Raw genomic sequence first — 23633 nt, 5'->3', positions numbered from 1 at the left:
TGTCTTCTGTCCCACAAAATACAGAATAATAAGTTAACAATGCAATTTTCCAGAAAAGTGAATCTTTATTAAAGAGAAAACATCCCAAATAAAAGGATTTTAAATGTCTACACTAACCAACTGGTACACCACTGGTGTACCAATTGTTGCAGAATACAGAATTTTGTCTGATCTTCCTCTTCATGGTGCACCATACATTTCCTGTGGCTCAAGACTGCAGGCAGGCCAGTCAACCACATTCTTATAAGCCATGCAGAAATGGGTCTGAATTTAAGTTGTTATTGTTTATCTAGTTTAACTGGTTTTCTAATATTTCTTTTTTTAATCATATTTGAAGTGGCTTGCTGTTTTCAACTTTTACCAGTCCTTATGCTTAACAAATTTGTGTCTGTTTCTTAATGTTCTCGTAAAAATTATAAAAATTGTCACTGAACATTCATTCATTCTCTGTCTCGCTTAGTCCATTACAGGAATGCAGGGAAGCTGGAGTTTATCCCAGCAATTAACAGGCGAGAGGCAGGGTACATCCTGAACAGGTTGCCAGTCTATCTCAGGACCCCCGTTCACCACAAGGGAGAAAAATGACCAATTAGCCTAACGTGCATGTCTTTAGTGGTGGGAGGAAGCAGAAGAACCCACTGAGAACCCACGCATAAACAGGGAGAACATGCAAACTCCACACAGAAAGGCCACTGTTCAAACCCCCCAGCCGAGGCTCAAACCAGTGACCCTCTTGCTGTAATACTGCAGGGCTCACCACCACACCACTGTGCAGCCCTGACGCAAAATGCAAATAATCATATAAAGCAGCTTTACTTCTAGATAAATTGAATGAAACAAAAATCTTGAATAGAAAAATTAGACTTGACAACAATGCAAGCCTGTAGATTCAAACTAACTGGGTGACTTTCTACAAGTAGCAGTTAAACAGGCAACCAGAAAACCTCAAAGGTCCCATATTATGCAAAATTCTCTTTCTAAAGATTTTTTTAACAGTCATATGTGTCCTCATAACCTATGTATGAGGCCCTGTCCTCTCTCACTTGCGTGCTCCCCTCTTTCCCTTTGTGACCTCATGAAGGGAAACAACTACCCCTGTAGTGGATACTGTCATTGACCCCCCCCTTCCGGTTAGCTGAGCCTGTGCTCTAAAATCCCAGATGCATGCACCAACAAAAGCCAGATCCTCTTCCAAAGAAGGGTATGGAGTGGACGTGAACAGGCACCACTCATGAACATTTAAAGGTTCAGACACAAACAGTACATTTTTCAAAGAGCTCACTAGAGCTACTTTTGGAATGGCTTAAATTAAGGACCAAGGCTGAATTTGGGGTAATACACTTTGAAAACAATGTTGTTGGACCTCTGATACCCATTTGAAATTGTTGAAAAATGTATAATACGGGACCTTTCAAAAACAAACTCTGCAAAAGAAGGTCAGACCCAAGAATGTATAGGTTCATGTTGATCAAAGCTTCTTTTTGTTACATGAACATAGAGATGCCCATGCAAAAATAATCAGAGGTTACATTTCACCAATTATTTAAAAAAAATAAGCAAAAACAACAACCAAAAGAAACATTAGACATACACACAACTCTGCAAGTTTTACATGTTGTTCACCTTGAACTGCAAAGTCAGGAGAAGTTAAATGAGTCAGGATCCATCTCCGTTGGCAAGTTGCATAACAAGCATTTTCCAGAGACAGTGGTAAAGAAGTTCGCTCTGAGGCAAGTACTGAACGCTAAAGCTTCCTTGACTTTTGGACCACAAACATATAAAATCCAAATATATAAAGATGGTGAAATAAGTCCCATTGATTTAAAAAAAAAAAAAAAAAACAAACGTCCTACTACTGTATACTTTGTCCCAAAGTTTTACATTGTAATACAAAAATATGAATTTTGAAAAGAACAATGAGGATGTCTGATGGCTTTTGAAATATTAAGTAGAAGCCGTCCACCATAGTGTAGTGTAGTGGAGTATGCTGTCAAATATTGACATATCCTCCCTGAAGCATACTTTTTGGTAGGTATAAAATATGGATAAGTTAATATATGCACTTGTGCAAATTTTAGATTAATTGTGTCTGTTTATTAAAAATCAAATTAAAGTAGGGGCATTCTCAATTTTTGAGTCTTTCATTTAATTTTATTTTGTAAACATTAAACTGTCAAATGACTGATAATGGGAGTGTCTCCACACTCCACTCTAGATTTCCAAATGTGGCAGAAACCCCAAGCCATTCCATTTACAGCATAATATTTTGTTCAGTGGTGCCATTTGAGGGCAAAACCAAAATACCCTAACTACAGAAACAGTCTCTTAATCACCAGACAGCTGACATGCTGGGCTGAGAATGAGGCGCAAATTACAAACTTCATCAGACATCAAAACCTTCCTTCATGATTCATTCTAAAAACCATCATGAGCTCAAACAATGATTGGACTATTTTATTTAGCACTGGGGCAAAATAAGTTTGACTGCAGATTTCATTGGCTTTGGCAAAATGGTCAAGCTGCCAGAAAAAATGACACAGCTCTCATCCTCTATCAGTTTAAACCAGTAATAGAATTTCCATAAGCTTTTTTTTCCAGCATGTTTCCCAGAATCACACACACACATGTGATTTTTTTCCCCCTAAGAGAATTAACCAGCATGCAGAAATATGAGGCTGAAGTGAAAGTTTTGGCCTCATTGCTTGTTCAAAGATTACATGTTTATCAGTTTTACATTAAACTACAGCTGGATCTTGTTTCTCAGACTTGCTCTGATTAATCTTTAGTTTGTCATTCCTGCAACTGCTAATCATTTAACTTGTAGATCTGCAAAGATCAAAGAGCAGCATCTGTGCTCCTCCTGGACTGAGATGTCTTGCCAAACTAAAAAGAAAAACATGGGAAGAACAGACCAATGTTGTTCACATGAAGATTTAATTGAGCATTAAAGATTAATGAATATTCTTATTTTAATAAGACCTGTCTCTAATTACTGTGGTTATAATAAATTGCAACAATATTGTACTTATATTTTCACAAGACAAAGAAAAGACTATCATGAATCATATGCCTTTTTGGCCACAAAAAGCAAATGAACTTACCAATGAGTAGGCCACAATTTGCTGAACATTACCTTAGCACCCCTTAAAAAAACATTTATTTTGCTTTTATGACAGATTTCAGTGTGAACTTATTCATACTGATTCTTGCACATATACAGCTTTCCTGTTCCACATTAAAACCAAGCATAATCCATCTTTGAAATGAAAACAGGACCAAAGGCCATTACACACTATTTGTTGAGTACATATGCTTCTTACATGGAATAGAGAGGGTGATAGAGGGAAACTTTCAGTTGTCACCCGGTTTCTTAATAATAGCACAGCAGTGAACAGCAGACGAGTATCGTCTGTGAAATCCATCACATATACGAACAGGATTATAAAACCACAATCATCCACATGGAATGTCCCTCCCACACGGACCTTGTAGCACCTTCAGCATTACGCATGGTGCCCCTCCTCTTCCTCTTATTTAATGTCCAAGGGGGAAATTAATCATGTCATCCTGCAGGAGAGTTCAAAAGAACATGCAAGGAATATAATGATTCATGTTATAATTTTAAGTGTCTCATCTTTGAAAACGATACACAGGTATACTTCTTCCAAAGCTAGCATATAGCCGCACTTCATCATGGTGACAGTTTTACAGGTCGTCATGGAAACACCAAGTCAATGGACTGAGATACGATGTACTTTATGTTCTGTAAGCTTAAACTAACATGTTCCAGCGAGATATTTGACAATGACTTCAGTGTAAAGTTGTAAAATGCCTCCAAATGACCGGCTGGGGATGCATGGTATGGTCACTGTGCCTGTTTTTAGTTTATTCCCTCTGGCTGCTTTCTGCTTGCAAACTGCAGAAACATGGATAGAATTAGGTCCTGCAGAAATAACATGAAACACAACTGTGAAGTGTGGATGGGAAAGGCAGCTTTTCTAGCCAGAATGAAAAACAACCCCATTTTTAATGTGACATAATGTCAGGTTTGGCCCCATCAAGTGAGTCAAACTGAGAAGAAATAAGTGACAACTGAATTCAGACTCAGTTTAGATTTAAGTAACAGTTTAATGTTGACCAACTAGAGGGTTCATCAGCTGGAAAATTAGTTTAAATTTGAAGCCATAAAATGAGGTATGACTACTTATTGGTCCTCAGGGGATAAATCCTCATGATTTGAGGACCCCCTGATGTTAATTCCAGCACGGAAACCTGGTGTTAGTTTCCCTGCAACTAATTTGACTCATGACAAAACTCAAGTCTGAGATTTACTCTAAGCAATTTGATACTCAAAGTATAAACTATCATTTTGGTGACCTTTACTCTCGTAGCACCCATCGATCCATTATATTCATGATGCTCATTCAAGCTCCACTTAAAATTAATCCTGTGCCACTTTCCCCATGTCCTGTAGCTTTTTCTTAGCAGCTTTGGTGCATCCCTAAGTCACACAGGATTATTAATTTATGGCCTATTTTGAGTATGAACTCTCAAATCACTCCACCACAAGGAGATTGTCTTAACAAGGAGAAGTTATTCTCTTCCAAAGTCATTACAGATTATAAAAAAAAGAAAAACAACAGGTCTTAATACAGTTGTTGTTTTGTTTTGTGGTTTTTACATTGTCAATATGTGCCTTTTATTGAGCAGTGTTGTCTTCTACAGAAAACTCATACTGGCTGACTCACAAAGCTCAAGGTAAAGGTTTGAAAATATTAAGTTACCCATCAGTCTTGCCACTGCTGAAAAGATTACTTCTTGCACTGTCATACTTCAGAACTGGTTTGTTACACAAAACTATCTGGTAAGATGTCTCTGGATGATGTGCAGAGAAGAGCAGGAGCTTTAAAAACTGTTTGCAAGATGTTTGGCTTAACCATTTGCAGACTGCTAATCCTGAAGGACTTCAACCTGATCCCACTTTTAAACTAGTACCAACAGAGTAATAGGCAGTCAAAAGAAGGAAAAATAGTCTTATCAATCACGAAAAGCTATCAGAGTTTGCTTTTCCAATGAATATAAGTGATGCAGCAGCAAAATGTATGTAGGTATTTAATTCTTTCCTCACTGAGTGTTTTACAAGTCCCAGGTGAGCCCAGTTATTTTGCTAGATTAAATATATTTTCCCAAAGTAATCAACCCTTTTCATTGTGCACAGTTTATTAAGTAAAATTTAAAATGTTTTACAAAAGTTGACTGTGGATGTCTCTGATCCTAAAGCAAAAATCTGGCTATGTACACAAAAGTGGATCAAATCTGACCTTTTTGCCCATTTGTAGCAGACATCTGATTTTTTTTTATGATAGTGTGAACAGCAATTTTTTACCATAGAAATAAAGAAGAATTTTAAACTCAAGATCTTGATCTCTAGGTTATGTTAGAAACTCTTTAATTAAAGTAAACAAGTACTCAAAAATAATCAAAGAGCTAAAAAAAAATGGTTAACAAAACAAGAAAATCCATTACAATAAAAAAAATGAAAATGGTGTCAAAACTTTAAATGAAAAAGATCAGAAAAAGTTAAATAAAACCCAGTCCATGTACTAAACACAAAGAGTTGTTTTCCATCCCTTTTAGTAACAGTTTGTGATGGTATCCTATAACTATTTGTGGTCAAATTAAAACAAGGGAACCCTGTATTTAATGAGGTTTCTGTAATTACACCATAACTATATATCACCACTTAATGGTGAACATTTGAACAGAGCTCCTGATTTTTAAGCATCTTTTTACAATTATGTCTAAATAAAAATAATTCATCCTTTCCTGTATGTTAATTTTCTGTAATCAAAAAGAAAAAATACAATATGATATCATAACCTCCTCTAGGAGATATTTCCTCCCACACTTATTTATTTCTTTTTCTTTCCCAGAGCAGCAGGCCCTTTATCGTCCCTCATTTACATTCACAGACGCCTCTGTGAGCTGAGTCATGGAGACCCTTTCTCCGTTGGGGGTTCAGAACTCCAACAGCTGTGAATACCTGGAGGGGAAATTGGAGAGGATTTTCTCAAACTTACTTACAAGGAAAGAGTGACAAAGCACTCTGTTGACCTCAGTAAGCATTTTTTCCTTCACTCCCCTCTGGGAAGACACTAAGTGCCCATGCACACAGCCTTCCTACATCCACGCAAATATCTGAAGTCAGTATGTAATGTGTGCTGTAATGTACCTTTTCCAGCAATTCTGAAATCATTTTCCTAATTTTTCTGAGGGTTTTCACTAGATATTTAATCATAAACTAATCATTTTAATTACTTAATTTGATCAGTGACTCTGACACGACCTATCCCATGAGAAAACTGTTCAGTCTGACTCACTTCAATTTTTCCACCCTTGAGAAAGATATTTTATTGCACTACAAAAATATTTGTGGTCTCTTAAAATAAGTTAAATAAGGGACCTTTTTAGGAAAAGGTTTAAAGGCACAGTTCGCCATTACTTTTGGCAGTTTCATTGGAATATACTGTAGACCACTGCAATCAGTGGAGCCACTAAAAGGAAGCATAAAGAAAGCATTAAGTTGGTTTAGCTAATTAAACATATAAATTTACTCTGTGCTCTTATTGGAACTCATTGTACTAATGTCTTTCAATGTATAAAATGATCCACAAAAGCACAGTGGTTTGTAAAGCAATTATAAATAACTTATGTTAAAGTTGCTCTTCTGTTAGCATTTAAGCTAAGCTAATAAATTAATGGGTGTTAGCTTGTTAGTTCTAAACACTTCATTTTCCTTCCCCAGATACACTGAGCAAAATCTTGTGAAATATTGGATGAAATGTCAGGAAAAGAAACAGATCTGTAAAATTGTAACTTAAAAAGGGCCAGCTCAGCACTTACAGCATCTTTTCTTGTGTGGACAAACTAATGCTCAGATGGTGAGAGTGCTGCTTGCTATTAAGAGGAGGATTTTGTGACATCTGGATAGCCTTGCTAGCTGCAACTCATTATGTTAATCTTAACAGCAAATAATGTTTGTCCACAAAATTATGGCCAACATTTGTGATCAGACATAATGTTCTGAAACTGCAAGTAGCTTTAAGAAGCTACAAAAGAGCTGGAAACCACTCATTTAAATTATATCACTATTGAATTTTGGTCCAGAATCACACCTATTTGGTTGATGTTGGCAGGGCCTGCTGACAGATATCGATCATTGTTAAGAGCTTATTAAAAAAAATTCTTGTCCAACATGTATCGGACTTGTCTCAAAAAATTATTTGTTTTGGTTAGTTGTATTTCATGTCCAAACATTGATATGTCCTGTTCAAGACCACTTTAAAGACAAGACATATGACTTTAAACAGCTAAACTTACTTCAGTCCTCTCAAATTTTGTTACACTGCCTGGTCAGACCTTTAAGTGGTTTTCCTTTAATATTGCTTTTTATCATGCCCAGTTAAAGTTTGTTAATCCTGATTTTTTTTTTCTTACATCTGACCAAGTAGTTGAGGTCCCAACTCTGACTATAAGCAAGCAGACCCAAATTCTTACTGGTCAGTGAGTGAGAATTAAATTTAAGTTACATCACACACTTAACTCATTGCTGACAATAATGAGAGTAGCAAGTGCATAACAGCACCAGTGCAAAGAGACTGCTTGTACATATCTTTAGCTAGAATATGGACAAGTTGACTCCCATTGCACCACTCTTTTTTTTGTATTTATAAGCAGCTTAATACAAGATGCAATGGCTAACATCATATCTGTCTCACTTCATCTATGACTCATGGCAGATCATTGACATGCAGCTGTGTCTGATGTCTTCATTGAGAAACAGTAAATACAGTCACTTGTAAGCTGACACGAGGCGCTTCATTTCTGCATCATTTGGCTTGTCAAAGCTATAATACTTCATTGAGCTAAATGCTCTGGGGAGATAAAAGACAGAAATAAGGGGACTAAAAAAAGACAGATGGATTTTATCAAAACTTGTGACAGTGTATTCCAATAAAGTACTTTACTGCTGGCTGGGAGAATTTTAAACAGGCTTAAACACAATTTATTTGAAAATGTTTAAACATAAAAGGGAGAAATGAACATGTAAACAGTTATTGCAGTAAAACACTGACATTCTCATCCACACCTGGATGAATTGTAGATACAAAAGGAACATGCTGATTTTTATCTCACACTTCCTTCCCACAACAACTATCTCATGTTCACAAAGATCATTTTAGTGTCACTTCATTAGCCCTCCAGTCACAACAACAAAGACTGTGAGACCACCCTCACCCATCTATAAATACACCACCACAGCATATGCCACTAAAAAAAAGATCAGACATTTTGAAAACATCAGTTCAACCTTTTGTAGAATCAGCAGAAGGATCAAAACATTTGTTGGCCTCCAACCAGTGATCTCCACAGCTGTGCTCTGCATGTGATGCTTCCTGTCGCAGAGGCTAGATCTGTGAAGAGGGCTGGCAACTTTTAAAGATTTGCCTGCCTTTAGAAATAAACAATAACAGCATGAGCTCCACACCCATGCTGCACAACAGTTTTGTGTGGCTTCTATGCACAGTGGTGTTTTAAGGCGTGGAAGAAGTTGTAAGAGCTATACAATGCTGCTCTTGGGTTGGGGTTCTGGGGGATTTTACTCTCTGTAATGCACCTTGAGTTGCTATTTTTATGTATGAAAGGTGCTATATAAATAAAGTTTGATTTGATTTGATTTGATTTAATGGCTAAATGCCAGTGCAGAAAGCACCTTGTGGTGGTGCTAGAGCAGGCATGTCAAACTGGTCCAGCAAAGGGCCGTGTAGCTGCAGGTTTTTGTTCCAGCCAGCCAAGAGCACACAGTTTGACCAATCAGCTGTCTGAAGACTGAGATCAGTTGATTGAATCAGTCAAATCTGGTGTGCTGCTGCTTGGTTGGAACAAAAACCTGCAGCCACACGGCCCTTTGCTGGACCAGTTTGACATATGTGTGCTAGAGGAATAGTCTGTCTCTTCTATGAAAATCAGAACAAAATGATTGAAAACCCATCCTCTAACAAGTAGAATAAATGTGAACTGGGCAGGTGAAGAAAGTTGTAATTTAAATGTTAGAGAAAGGATCCAGTGAAATGAATCAAAATGTGATTTTAGCTGTAGAATACACTCCTTGTAGGGACACTGTGGTGACAGGTAACGGAGCAAACAAGGACAGGCTTTTTTAAAGAGGATAATTCATGACCAAATAAGCTCTTTTTTTATATTTTACAAGGTCAGCTGGAGAACTGCTGGCTCAACGGGGAGTGCTGCTCCACTGTTGCTTTTGGCATCTGTGTTAGTGGAAACCTACAGTCTGTGCTCTGACTGAATATTTGCCCTTTGAGGAGTCAACCCTTCACTTGAAGTTCAAAAGGACTACTTCATTCCTTCCTTAGGTTTTAGCTGACAAGGCAAGAAATAAAGTTACAGTAATCTAATATGTGGGTGCTTATAGGGCTAATCAGTTCTTATACGTTTGTTTCTTTTTAACAGCATAAAGTTGTTGTACGTTTGATATCACCTGTGTACTTCTGTTTGCTGCACCGATACAGTTGCAACAATGCATTTTCCCCACTGAGGGACAAAGAAAGGTTTTCTTTTTCTTAGCTATTAGGCAAGAGGCATGGGACACCCTGGACAGGTCGCCAGTCCATCACAGCATAAGAGTATCCATAATATCTATGATGTGACATGTTAATAAATTATTCTGTTGAATATTGTTGTAAGGTCATTTAAAATATTATTGTAACAGTTTGAATGCTGTGTCTTGCAAATCCAGTGCTAAAAAAAATAATTGTGGAATCTTTTGGAGTGTAGACAAAATTTTAAAAGAGAATATCTTCTTATAGGAAAGGCAATACTTTTACTAGTTAACAGAGATCTTTGTTGGCCTCCCATTATGCCACTTAAGGATTCTTATCTCTGCATGAACACTGATTAGCTGATCCAAGATAAGTATGTTTAATAGAGTACACTCGACACTTGAGTCCAGAGCAGTGGTTCCCAACCTTTTTTCCTTGGGAACCCCCTTCATGCAAATATTAAAAAGCTGTGGACACCCTGCCCTACCTAATGCTGAAACCATGCTTGGCTTTAAGCTTTCAAAAGTGAGATGAATAATGTATTCTGGCTGAGTCCTGTCCTCCAGTAAAGCCAACGTTTAATCAACTACATATAGCCTTACTTTTTTTCTTAAAATAGGGACAATGTGTGGAAATTATTAACAGTGGCTCTGAATGTTCAAAGCCTCAGGGATCCCCTGTGTTCTTTGGGGGGACCCTTTTGGGGGGGGTTCAATGACCCCAGGTTGGGAACGACTGCTCTACAGCAAGGTGTGTATCCATAGACTGTATATACTTAAAAAAAAATAAAAACCACTTACCTTGCAAAGCAGCTACATTCTTCAGAGATTCATAGGATCATGATAAGCTTTCAAGTTTTATGACCGAAAACTACAAATCTTGGGCCGATCAGCACCCTACACCATTAGTTATGAGTGTGTTAGCTTAGATGAGCAACAAAAAAAACACTTCTTCCCGTGTTTATCCTTTGAACTTTGAGATAACGCACAGCTGTTCATTTCAAGCAAACAGTTAAAAGGGTAGCTGAATCATTTACAAGGCGTCTTGAGCCTGACTGTGCAGACTGGCAGTACTAATGTTTGGCTTCTCTTGCCAGATAGATATTTAATGATTTTGATTTTATTTGCTCTCTCTTGGATTGTAATGGTTAATGTACCGTACAACAGGTTACTTTATAAGGAGATTAAAAAGTGAAAATTTTTCTCATGCTTCTGCCTTCCACTGCATGTGATCTCAATAAAAAATTTAGCTGTTCAGTTACTTATTATATTTCAGACTCACATTCTTTTATCTCATTTGCTGCCTAATACACATCATTGTCATTCTGCAATGGTTAAAAGCTCCTAAAAGTGTTATTAATAGCATGGAATTTAAATCCTGCGACAGACGTGTGAATGTTTTTCTTCAGTGTTCTTTGAAGTCTTAGTTTTGTGGTTCTGCAGTAAATCAGACATTTCTGAATTGATGTAGTGAGCTTTGCTTCCTTTGAACCACAATCTGATTTTTGATGTGCCAAGGCTGGTAACATAAAGCTGATAGAAATCTGCAGCTGCCATACTGACAGTGTAAGGAGTCTTTAGTCTGAGAACCTCTAACCTTCTATAATAACACATCAAAATTTGTTTGAAAATTAAGAATTTAAGTTAAACATTACCTTGTAATGTTATATCTTTCTCTTCATGCTATTCAACATTTATTTTATTTATTGAACAGATGGTAGTGTTTGGTAAAGATCTCTTTATTTAAGTTTGAAATTCCTAACTTCCCATGCTGCTAAAGTCCCAAGGTTATGACATTTTAGGTTTCAGGGGTCCTATGTTGTCCAGGTTCTGTTCTCAAGGTCATATATTTCAAATAGGTTCCCATGGGTTCTCAGTTCCAAGAATTTTCATATTGCCATGTTTTAGGGATCCTAAGTCCTAAATGTCTTATGCTCACAGAACCCTGTGCATGAAGTGTCCAGTGTCCTCAAAATCATATTTCCAAGGCTCTCCAAAGGTCCAGAGTTCACAGTGTCGTATCTTCCAATTTTTTAGTCTATCTCATTACTGTACCCTGTACTGTACCAAGATCCTACGTTCCCAGGGTTCTAAGCTCCAATGCTTTTGTATCCCTTGGGTGCTGTGTTTGCAGGGTTCAACTTCCCAAGAGTCCTATGATCCTTGTGTCCAATGGGGTCTGCTGTGCTCCTTGAAACCTTAATTCCAAGAACCATATGTTCCTTCCAGTCCTAAGTTCCAAGAGCCTTATAGATCCAGGGTTCCATCTTCCATGAGTCCTGTGTTCCCAAATCACTTGCTCCTAAGGTCCTATAATACAAGGAATGCTCTGACAGCCCTAAATTCCCATAATCCGATGCTGGCCTTAGCATCACCTCAGATAACTATGGTGCAGTGAAGAGAAGATGGTGGTTGTAAGGATTGTAGGGAGGATAGGCTTTAGAGAAAACTTTTAAAGTTTATCTGCTCCCAAGTACTAAAATGTATTTCTTACAAAGCTCTGACCTGTCCCTTTCCTTACTCCAGCATCTACAAATGCTAACAATTTTTTTCCACATTTTTTTGTTAGTATGGATCAGAAATAAGGGTAAGTAATTAAAGTGTTTTCTGGGAGAAGGTTTTCCTTGTGTGCTTGTTGTGGTGATCTCGACCTTAATACCTCACCCCCAGATGTTATCTCTGGCATTTGTGCAGAACTCCACAAACATGCTGTTCCTTCATCACCTTACCTCATACAGTTCCTATTTCACCATTAGACATGCTAAATGGTTGAAAATCTCTGGCCCAAATGCAGTTGTGTTGTTTCCTCAGGGATGTCCAAGCATAATCATTCCAACCTGATAGGATGTATGCCATGTGGTTGCATGCAATTCTGTGGCGCAGACTTGTAATCCTGACATAAACTGACTTTCTGGGCAGCTCAAAATATCATTAGTTGTCATAATAAATAAATGTTTCATTTTCAAATATAGCTGTAGTTCTGATTTTCTGACTATTTGTTACCTTAATGTTGGCCCTATATACAATGTATTGCACAGTTTCTACTGTTACTGCATCAGCCGTTGTTGCATCAGTCAAATGCAAGAGTGATATAAAATCCACAACACTTGCTACATTTTCAGTAGTTTTATTGAAAAATGCCTCTTCTGTTTCAGAAATAAATAAGAAAATAAGGCTGTGTGGAATTCACAAAATGTGCAGTTAAAACATGAGAAAAGCAATCCTATGTCCATAGTCTTGCAACCAAATCCAAACTGCATTGATAGAAAACAACAACTATATTCTGACTTCAGTAAATATACAACACAATCATGCAAATCCATTTCTGGCACCCAAACAAAAGAAAAAGCTAAATTGGTTTTTCAGATTACCAACTGGTATACAGTCAGTACAAAACACCAAAACAATAAAGAAAAAAAATAAAAATAAAATAAAATAAAAATCTTTGGGAATATAGTTTTTTAACCAATCCAAAACTAATTAGCATTTTGAAACTTGTCCAAAAAACCTGGGTGATTTGTTAGTGTTTAACAAGACACATATAGTGTTACTTTGCACATACTTTCTGCTGGTGTTGCATGATTAGTGTTTTACACACTGGAGTCTGATACACACTTGCAGTTATATTACAAGCAGACACTGCAGGGAAACATTTAGCAAGCACACAGGTTTGTAACATGAAAGTTTTCTATTCATCTTGCTAAACTTTCTCATGTATCTCATGTAAAATATATGTTAAATATAGCCAGGGGTATCAAACCCATATAAGTATTAGTTTTGTTCTGAGTATCACTTCATCCTCATCTGAAGTTATCATTAAGTTTATTTCATTTGTACTCTTTCTGAAGCTCCTCTTTGTAGCTATGATGCTAGTCTTCCTGTATTGTCTTGTGGTAGTGATCTCTTTCTTCGCTGGTTTCTCAAGTAACCAGGTGATTGTATTGTTTCAAACTCCTCAGGTGGCTCCACAGGTATAGACACTACCTCAGGTTCAGGCTGGTAGCGGGGGGCTAGAAAAATATTTGGCCAAATGACTTATATGTAATCAAAAATTTAAAAATAAAAAAAACAGGTTGTTTCTACAGCTTTTCACATGCACAACTTATATCTATTACAACATGGACTTCTTTTTAAAAAAGCCCAATGTCAAAATTATTGCCACCTTTAAGCACAAAAAATCCATATAAAACTGTTTGAAATGATGTGATAACATTTACAATAAAACCCATCAAAATATTTGATAATAAACTATAGTAAAATGACCAGCTGCTATTACAAAAAACACAGAAATGGCAAGAGAGAAAAAATTTAGCCCTGATGTGGCCAATGTACACAAAGTCCATGATAATTAAAAGAACAAATGAAACATGCTTTAGTCTGGACCAGAGCTGTATAAGTCATTTAGGCATCCTAAACAGAGGTTATGCTGATGGTAAGTAAGCGGTGGGTTATGAGGCACAAGCTCAATAAAGATGTTAACATGATTTTTAGTGAAGTGTCCTGGGTCATACAATCATTTACAAAGCAAAAAAAAAAAAAAAAAAAAAATGTATTTACACAAATCCTCTCAACATTACCATTATGATATCCTCTTTGTTAGTAGTTGTGTTGGCTTGTGTTTGTACATGCTGCTGCTTCCTTCGTAGAAATGCTCAGTCTCTGTTTTTTTTCATTTTAAATTTCCCTATCATTGTTATTTCCCAACGGTTTGTGGTTCAAGATGCAAACAGGCCAGCAGGTTGCCATCACTGTAGCTTGTAGCTGTGAGATGATGTTAGTGCCAGTCCGCTCCGTTCTGTTTTTTGGCTTTTGCAATGTTTGTTTTAATGTTCAGTAATTATGTCCGAGGTGATTATCCTTACAAGCCCCAAAAGCAAATGGGCCAACATTTCAGAAACAGGACTTCAGAGTGAGAGCGGCACAGCTGACTTAAAGGGTTTACTATGCCAAACCTGAAAATAGTTCAAAGAAGTTGTTAGCATTCTCTGTTGAACAAAGTTATTAGCATCTTATTTGATTTAATGTTAAGTCATCATACACCAAAAGATGGAATGCTTTACATGCTAGTTTCAAAACTGGACATTAAATGTATGGAGGTATTAAAATATAGTAGTTCACAAAGCTTACACCCTGCCCCCTGAACAGTTGTTATAAAACCCTGGCTTAACAGCACTAACTAAGTACAACAGGCCTGCCAAGCTTTGGCTTGATCTACATCCTGAAATCATACACATGGCACTGTTTGTTTGCTTTGGCCCCTCCAAAAAGCATTAAGTGTAACGATCAGATCAACTAGCCATCTAATGTGGCTTTTTAGAAGATGGAATCCCTATCAAGACAAGTCGGTTGCAGGAAGCTCATGGAGCGAGCTGCAGCAGATCAATTCCATTTGATTGTAAATATCACACAATTTATGTTTGACGTTTGACTATTAAAAGGCTTAACAGACAAAGCAACGGTCAACACAGGGTGGGGTGACATCAGTGAAAAACCTTTATGGATTTATGTTCAAATAGCACTTTTAGACTCACTGCGACACCATTTTCTATGGCTTGTGTGGTAGACATTGTGGGCCAATAGAAATTAAATAAAAAGGCAGATATGAAGGCAAATCAGAGTAAAACTACTATATGTTTGGCAAAATGGCTTATAAATATATATTTATAATTCATTTATGTTTTATCTTGAAGGAAAAAGCCATATTTAGTTTTTTTTAAAACAATTAAGCAGCTTGAGGGCATAGTTCCCTTTTTCTCTTTCTTTTATAATGAGTACAGAGCTAATCACATTCTGTCTGAAAGGGCTGTTTAAAATCAGCTGGAACATCTACATTCATATCTCCATACATTATCAATGAAGTAGTGAAATGAGTTGAAAATGTAAGTAGTCTGCATACATTTAGTCTCTTCTTTAATGTCAAACCATGCAGGAATTAGATGGGATTTAGAGTACCTGCGTATCCTTGGCCATTGTAAGGAATGCCAACACACTGAGAGGAGTCGCAATAACCAGGGGGTCCTGGTGGTCCTCTCACTCCTGGTGTACCTTGACGACCTGAAGGGCCACGAGGCCCAGAGGAGCCAGAAGGACCTGGGGGACCTGTTCTTGACTCTCCTGGTGGCCCTGCAAAAATGAGAGTGAGGCCAGTTTGAGAGGGGAGTCTCTGGAGATCAGCACAGAACCTCCTGACATCATCCATAAACCTTCTGTGGAAACAGTGGGGTTAACCCATGGCTGCGGCGCTGTAGCTTTAATTTTTCAATGGCTCAATTAAAGAGTTGACTGAGGAAAAAAAGAACAAGATGTAGTCTGAGGCTGTGTGGAGTTACCCCCGGCCCCGTCTGTCTAGACGGCACAAACTCAGGATGGAATTTCCCCCTCCCCTTCTTTCTTTTTCCCTCAAGCAAGCCCATGTGTTGTGAATGAAGCCACCAAAGAAAGCTCATTGTACAACAATTTGATTCTCCCACACACACGCTCTGAAATGAGTCATCAGTGCGGCCTTCCTCCCACTGGTCCTTGGTTTTCTCACTTCATTCAGAAACAGACTTGTCGGTGTTTAGTGCTGTGGGGCTGACATGAATAGAAAGTTTTTGTTGCTTTAAAATCATTTCCAAAAGAAAAGGAAATCTTCCAAAAAGAAAACGTATTAGATATTGTTTACATCTAAGGAAAAGTAAACCAAAAAATCAGCTTTATTTCAGACTTTTGTTAGCATCTGTTCCTAGAACAGCATTGCAGCCATGAGTCAAGACAGACAGATGGATGTCTTTAATCCATTCACACAATTTCTTAATCACGACCATGAATATCCACCATATATTGGATGACATTTCAAATGTGTTTGGAGAAACATGATATACACATGACATAAATCTTTTAGAAAGGGAAGAATTGGGAATATCTTTGGGGTCACTCCAAAGAATTTATGTAGTGCAGCTGCCCAAATGAAGGTGCCTGGGACGCATACACTGCATGTAAATTTAAACCTCTTGGTGGAATGTGACACTTTTAGTTGGACCAATGGGAGCACTTTCTGTGTCCTAGAAAGTTCCACAAAATAGGTGAAAAAGATGTCAAGGCAAAACTTTGCAAAATGTGAGAATAGGATAGAACAGTAGGAGACAAGGAGGATGTCTTCAGCTGCTGTGATAAAAAGTTCAACCTAGGTTGCCTGTCTCATTATGGAAAAAGGAGACATAGATTAACTGTGTTACCTGGTGGTCCACCTGGGCCTCTTTGTCCTCTGATACCAGTACCTGGAGATCCTCTGTCTCCCTTCTCTCCTGGCAAACCTGCAGAGCCATAAAAACAATTGAATAAATTACTTTCACGCCAATAAATTAAGTTTCAGCAATAATTTTCAGTATCTATAAAAAAAAAGTATATCTAAAGAGAATGTATGAGACAGTTCCTAACTTACATTAAAACAAGTAAATGGGAAAGTAGTATAGCTTAGATATCAGTATGACTTTGATTCATTGCCCATCATTCACGTGGAGAAGGAAAAAGCACCTCTTTCTCCTGGGTTTCCGGGTAACCCTGGATTTCCTGGGAAACCAGGTCTGCCAGTTTGTCCAGGCTCTCCGCGAGTTCCCTGGTTGCCAGGGGGACCTGGAGGACCGGCTGGTCCTGGAGTGTTGCTACGATATCCTGAAGGAATCTGGTTGAGCAGTGCATCGATTCTGCTCATCTGGCCTGCAAACACAAAACAAAATCAGATGGATTTGAGCAAGCTGTAAGTTTTAAGAACACTGAAATTCCCAGAGGGTTTAAGGATGTTTTGCTCACTGTTCACAAGCTGTTCGCAGACTTGTCTGGCAATGGAGCGCATCATGTTCTGGGATGCAAAGTCTCCCTGGAAATCCAAGACAGTTTCATGAGGAAATAGATTCTTTCCTTATCAATGATAAATGTAAACATTTTCGAAGAACATAATACACACCCTCTCTCCTTTCTCTCCTTTAAGGCCAACAGGTCCCTTTGGACAAGAAGAAGAATGTTAGAACAAACTTTGACCTTTCTCTCCTCTGAACAATGTCAAGCTCATACATTTGTGCAATGTTATTCTGTACATACTGGGTTTCCTGGGTCTCCTGGTTTTCCAGGTTTTCCAGTGATTCCGGGTACACCTGGATTTCCTGGGTTTCCCTAAAATATAATGAAAAAAATCCCAGGAAAAGTGGTGTTTATTTAATCACTGCCCAATAAACCTAATTGCAATGTTTGACTCCTGCTTCCTGTTACAAGCATTAAGTTTGGGATCTACGCTTTGACATCTGCAGTGAGAGAGGGAGGGGGGACTGCCAAAAACACTAAAGAGGAGATGGAAACAATCACACACACAGCAGCAGTACAGACAAAATGCCCATACACACACATATGAACACACAGCAACCAGGCACTGCTAATGGCCTATGGAGTTCACCGGGTATAGACTATGTGCATTCTATGCTGGCAAGTTGCCTGTTGACATAATGGATGGATTAAGTAGATTCAGACCTCCGCAAACCACAGAAAAAAAAAAAAATGCATGAACCATCCCTGCAACAGTGGGGGGGGGGGCTAAAGACTGATTTTTTATGTGCAGTTCCAGCAGAGTGGAACTGTGGAGCTGGAGGAGTAATTGTTGCAGATATATCAGGAAATAAAGCACACTGCAAGTAAGCGCTCTCATAGACACTCACCATGGGCCCTTGTGGGCCTCTAGGTCCAGAGGATCCCTCTTTTCCTGGTGGCCCCTAAGTAGAAACAACATGCAGCCACACGGTTAAATTTCTCTGGGGATTTTGTTTTTGCAATACATCACTGTCATTACTTAATACAGAGTTAAGTGTATATTCTAAAATTGAGCAGTAGCTTTTCACCAAGCCTGACATAAGATAAAATGCAGTGCGATATCAAAAGTTACAGAATGACGGCTGTTTAGTAAAATAAAAGCTGCCAGATTGAAGCACATATAAATAAAAGTTTTTAGTAAGAACTGGATCTATTTAAAGACTTTGAACACAAAATGCAAACTATGTAGGCCTGAAGGGAGATCTTACCCGTGCTCCGCTTGGTCCAACTGGGCCCAGAGGACCACGCGGCCCTGGAGGACCCTGGGAAAAGAGCAAAGATACTTAGTCAAATACTAATGATCAAGAACTGGAGATTTATGTTGCTCCCTAATGTCTCCATTAAACTGAACATAAAGAAAAAAACCCACTTATTTAGCCAAAGACAATATATTATTTTGCTTGTAAAAACTGGAAAAAGTCTCTCTTGTGTCTTGACATATGATGTTCTCCATAATAGTACATACAGAGCTTTGTTATAATAAGTTGTATTACGCAAAATATCTGGCATGATACTACCAAATATCCCATATCACAGAATGGGATGCTTTCCCATTTTCGATAATCCAGAGACCAAAATAGGTGATAGAAATGTTTTTCTCCAACTCACCATTGGGAGTTGGAAAAATGACCTTAGTTAGATGGTTTTAGAATACCAGCCTATTAGAAATTACCCCTAAGCCATTTAATTCCCACACAATGTAAAATGGGTTTAACTAAACTTTAGACTTACTTATGAGACTGATATCTATAGCATGAAGACCTTCAGAGCTTTGGTAAGAGCAACTATGGTTTTAGTTGACTTTTTCACTCACAAAGCTTCCAGGATGCAAACTACTGAAAATCAAAGATGCTAAAACTGCAAGGAGACCGTAAGTCTTTTCAAAGTCACAATCACCCCCGATTACAAGGCTGGAAAGAAAAATGTTCCACTCCCCATTTCCCCTTGAGTAACATGAGTCTATGCCTCGTAATAATTTAACTGTATCACTGGCCTTCTACTGTTTGTCAATCAAACAGGCTGATTTTAGAGTATGGGTCTCCCTGAGGAGGGCATGGTAAACCTCCCACTCTCAGTGTGGTTTCAATCTGGCTGACTCCAGGCTCCAGTAGTAGCGTTGCTCTCTGAGGATAGGCTCCTGTTTCCTGCTCATAAACCACAAATGAGAGAGGCGTACTTACTTGCAGGCCAGTCAGGCCTGGGTCTCCGCGATCTCCCTTTGGTCCTGGTCGACCCTTCGTGCAGAGGAGGAGGAAGAGAAAGGTTTGCAGTTAGTGTTAGTCTTTTGTTTTACCCTTCAGTCTGTGGCTGTGATTGATGACATATTTAGACAGGAAACGTAAGAAAATAATAAAGCATTCTGCCTGGCTAAGACTAGAGGGGGAGTGTAATGTGCTTTGACATTAGTTATAAATCCCACTCACTGGTGAATGTGCAGCAGATTATATCAGCTATTCTACAGCTTTCACACAAACTCACATCAGCACATATAAGCACCAGCAGTAAGGCAAGAGAGTGATAATGTCTGTCACATTCATTGAGACTGATTTGCTGCCCACTGCATTTTTCCACAGTTGAGATGAACTTACAGGTTCTCCAGGCAGAGACAGTCCATTAGGGCCTTGTGGACCTGGTGGTCCCATTGCACCTGGGAGTCCTGACTCACCGCGTGGACCCATTGAACCCTATGTTACCACAAAGACAGTGGTAATGATCATTTTTAATACCGAAAAGGCAAAAATCAATAAATATACACATATGAATACAAACAACAATATTAAAAATATACATTCTTTAGAAAGAATGCAACTGACTCATTTAATTAGTGCAGACAGATAATGGATGCGAACAATCTGAGGGAAATGGATTTTTTTAGATATTTCACATGGTCCTCCCTTAAATCAAGTAGTGGGAAAATATACAGCTGTTAGCTGAATTCCGATGTGTACTCTTTGGAAGTGAAACGGCAATATTTGCTTTCATGTTATTCTGAATGACTGAGCTACTATATCATCTGCCAGTTCACAATTACTGGTAATGTCTGTAGCCAGGCTATGGACAGAATAATTGTTTCATTATAACTTACTGCAGAGATATATGACAACCAGTTAAAAAAAAGCATAAATAATATTTTCTGCATGCTTTAAGTGATGTAAAGTTTAACTCACAGCAACACCAGGCTCTCCCCTGTCTCCTCGAGGTCCTTTAGTACCTGGGCTGCCCTGGAAAATCAAGGAGCCAAAAACACAAAGTGAGCAACAACAGGAGCAGATTCCAAAAGCCCTAAAACAACAGCTATAAGAAATCTGTGCTGGGGCTCACTGAGGTTACTTAGCACACATATTCAGATTTTTTTTACTGTTGCTTTTCCAAGAGGCATTTATCTTTTGACACGTCTCCCTGAACCCACATTTCTTTGCTTGCTGTTGGTCTCATCCTAAACTGCTCTCAATAAGAAAAAAATTCTCCTCATATAAGGGACATCCTCAACCTCTTCAGTTCAAGTTCAAACAATTCAGCAAATGTCAAGCTGTGTTGTCACTGTAACTCTAGGAGAGAACGGTATGGCTTTCACATCATACTCTTTAAAGCATTTAAGACTGCTGAAAGGTCAGTTTTATCAGTTGAAGACAGAAAGAAACCATAATAGTGGGTCTTTACCAAAGGTCCAGGAGGACCCTGGGGGCCGATGCTGTCCTGTGTGCATGTGCAGGAGTGGGGAAGGGATGGACACTTGGCCTCATCTCTCTGGAATAAAAAAAAAAAAAAAGGAGACAATGCACACTTGAGCTTTATTATAGTTCATTTCACACCCACTGATAACTGGGAATATGCTCTGCCAGTGTGCACTCATTCATTTCTTTATCCTGGCAAATGACAGTTTCTACTTTTTTGGGAAGTTTTATAAAAGAAGAGTTTCTAGAAACCCAGCAAAGATCATAATAAAACTCTGTTTTACTATAAAATGTGACTGGAACCAATAAGATTAGTTTGCGGCTTTAAGACCAAATGCTGATCGACAGCTCCAGACCTTGCATACAAGTCTGGAAAGGAGTCTTTGACATGAGTTATATAACACTGCAGCCATTGATGTGTTGTATTAATATCTGAATCAAATTGTAGATGAATTACTTGTAATTGGCTAAATGTGCATGCATCCAGTATTTGCCATACAGTAGAATAATTATTGTGATTTACTGTCTGCTTTGTGATCCAATGGAGGAGTTGTGTTCATGCATTTGGGAGATCATAATAATTCTCCTTCAAGTGGCGTAATTACACAGGATACAAGGTTATTTTCAGTCCAGCTAAGATGCACTTCAAACTGAAGGCTATCAGTCTTACTTTTTGCTAAGTGAAGACATACCTGCAAATATATTCTAAACTAAACAACTAAGAACATGATTAATGAACCTCTTTCACAGTGAAATAAATGGGTTCTTGCACTATGCACCACAGCAAAGTATTCCAGCTGCACACTTTTGTTGATTTGATTGTATAATGATAGCTGTTCTTACTGTTGCAGGAAGGTCGCAGCATTTGTCTCGGCTGATCCAGCTCAAGCTGCAGACAATATCAAACATCTGGAGCTGGAACTACACAACAGCGGGGAAACATGGAAGAGTGTTACAAACGGCTCCCATTCACATGAAAAAGCACAATATTAAAAACAGACAACAGAGGCATTTGGAGAAATAGAAGTTTGCAAACTTTCATCTTTCCAACAGCCCTCGCTTGGTGCAATTAAGACCTAAGTGGGCATCTATGCACAAGAGCATTCGCACACTCATCCGTTCCAACATTGTTCCAAAGAACAGATCTATTCTTCCAAACGTGTTTCTCTAAGTTATTGTAATTTTATTAAGTTTGATTTTTTTTTTTTTTTTTTTTGTGCTTACTGTAGCAGACTGCCGCTTTCCACCTCCTGTCTTGACCATCTTGCCCAGCACTTCGTAGCCTTCCAGCGTGATGTTATTGGCCTCCTTGATGGGTTTCTCTGCCACGTCTTGGCAGTCCACGTTGACCTTGACTCTCTCTGGAGAGACTGAAATGTGCAGCTGCAGGAGAGAGAAGATCGAGAGAGGGCATCATTAAAAAAACAATCGTGTCTTCTTAAAAATAATTTTTCTGCCAAATTTGTTGCAAAACAATTACTTGGGAAATGGAATTTAGGACATTGGGGATTGTTTTAAAAGACATGTGTGGTTTTAATTAGAATTTGAAAGAGTCTTTCTGTCATTTAAAGAAAACCTAAATTCTTGAAGAGTGTGACCATGAGGCAAGAAACAACCTCAAAGAGCCTTGTTGGCTAAAGGTAATGAAAACTGTGTTTTACATAGTTGCTGTTATGTTAATTGTCTGCAAAGACTTAAACTCTGATAATGACCCATCAACAGAGCCCTGTTTGATGTCTCCACAAATGACTCAAACATGAACATAGAAATATGCAACAGTTGGCATTTTCGAGGTAGTTCGTGATTATATAACAACACAGAATGACAAAGTGCCAGATTCTTAGGTTTCCTGTCCAGGGATCCCAGCCCAACATCTTGAAACAATATCTCTTGCGGCTTGCCATCAAAAGTCATACATTTTCCATACTTTTCCTTTGCAGTTGCAAATTTTTCCTCTGCCCAATAGTCAAACAAGCGTTATTTATGTCATGAAAAGCAAGCTACCATTTATTTCTACTATTCTCTACCAACCACAGACAAGGCCATAGTTCCTGGCAACCAGTCACAAAATTACAGTAGACTTCCTTGGCAAGAGAACAAACCAACTGGTGGACCACAAAGAGAAATGGATGCCATTTATCCCAGGGTTCTGGCATGGATGTAAAATATGATGATCTTGTGGGCACACTAAAACAACTTTGGATGGTATATTGCGATGGTAAAGAATGAGCATGTATATATTACCTCACTGACCAACAAGTAAAACAAATAAAAATGCTTTAGTAGATGGAAAATGAGTCTTTGGGAAGGCTAGCTGTCCCTCAGTTGATGGTTGCTGTTATGTGAGCTGGTTCCACTGCAGCAAAGTGTTGACAGATGGACAACTTTCACTCATTAATTGTTAACACAGAGTTTCAGTCTGCTTCCTCATGTCAACACTCTCCAAGACTGACACCACTTCAGCCCCAACTGATTTGAGATTTTTCCATGATTTCTATCAG

At 38.3% G+C, this 23633-nt stretch overlaps 1 protein-coding gene across 4 annotated transcripts in view; it reads right to left on the bottom strand.

Annotated features, from left to right (window-relative positions):
• Nucleotides 1-12730: 12730 nt before the first annotated feature.
• Nucleotides 12731-23633, bottom strand: part of col12a1a (collagen, type XII, alpha 1a) — a 51622-nt gene continuing 40719 nt past the window's right edge. For 3 of the 4 annotated variants that reach the window (XM_041972231.1, XM_041972232.1, XM_041972234.1), the window contains 15 exons: nt 22357-22515; nt 21976-22053; nt 21119-21205; nt 20626-20679; nt 20047-20142; nt 19639-19692; nt 18667-18720; nt 18307-18360; nt 17699-17770; nt 17565-17600; nt 17411-17477; nt 17135-17317; nt 16837-16914; nt 15572-15742; nt 12731-13629 (listed from right to left, as the gene is read on the bottom strand). In XM_041972231.1, the coding sequence (XP_041828165.1) occupies nt 13481-13629; nt 15572-15742; nt 16837-16914; nt 17135-17317; nt 17411-17477; nt 17565-17600; nt 17699-17770; nt 18307-18360; nt 18667-18720; nt 19639-19692; nt 20047-20142; nt 20626-20679; nt 21119-21205; nt 21976-22053; nt 22357-22515 (1392 nt within the window). In that variant the 3' untranslated portion in view covers nt 12731-13480. Of the gene's footprint in view, nt 14572-15571; nt 15743-16836; nt 16915-17134; nt 17318-17410; nt 17478-17564; nt 17601-17698; nt 17771-18306; nt 18361-18666; nt 18721-19638; nt 19693-20046; nt 20143-20625; nt 20680-21118; nt 21206-21975; nt 22054-22356; nt 22516-23633 lie in introns of all 4 variants that reach the window. The other variant, XM_041972233.1, reaches the window with a different exon arrangement.

The sequence above is a fragment of the Melanotaenia boesemani genome, chromosome 20 (assembly GCF_017639745.1).
Source record: "Melanotaenia boesemani isolate fMelBoe1 chromosome 20, fMelBoe1.pri, whole genome shotgun sequence".
Classification (NCBI taxonomy): Eukaryota; Metazoa; Chordata; class Actinopteri; order Atheriniformes; family Melanotaeniidae; genus Melanotaenia; species Melanotaenia boesemani.
This window is presented reverse-complemented; position numbering and strand designations above follow the sequence as displayed.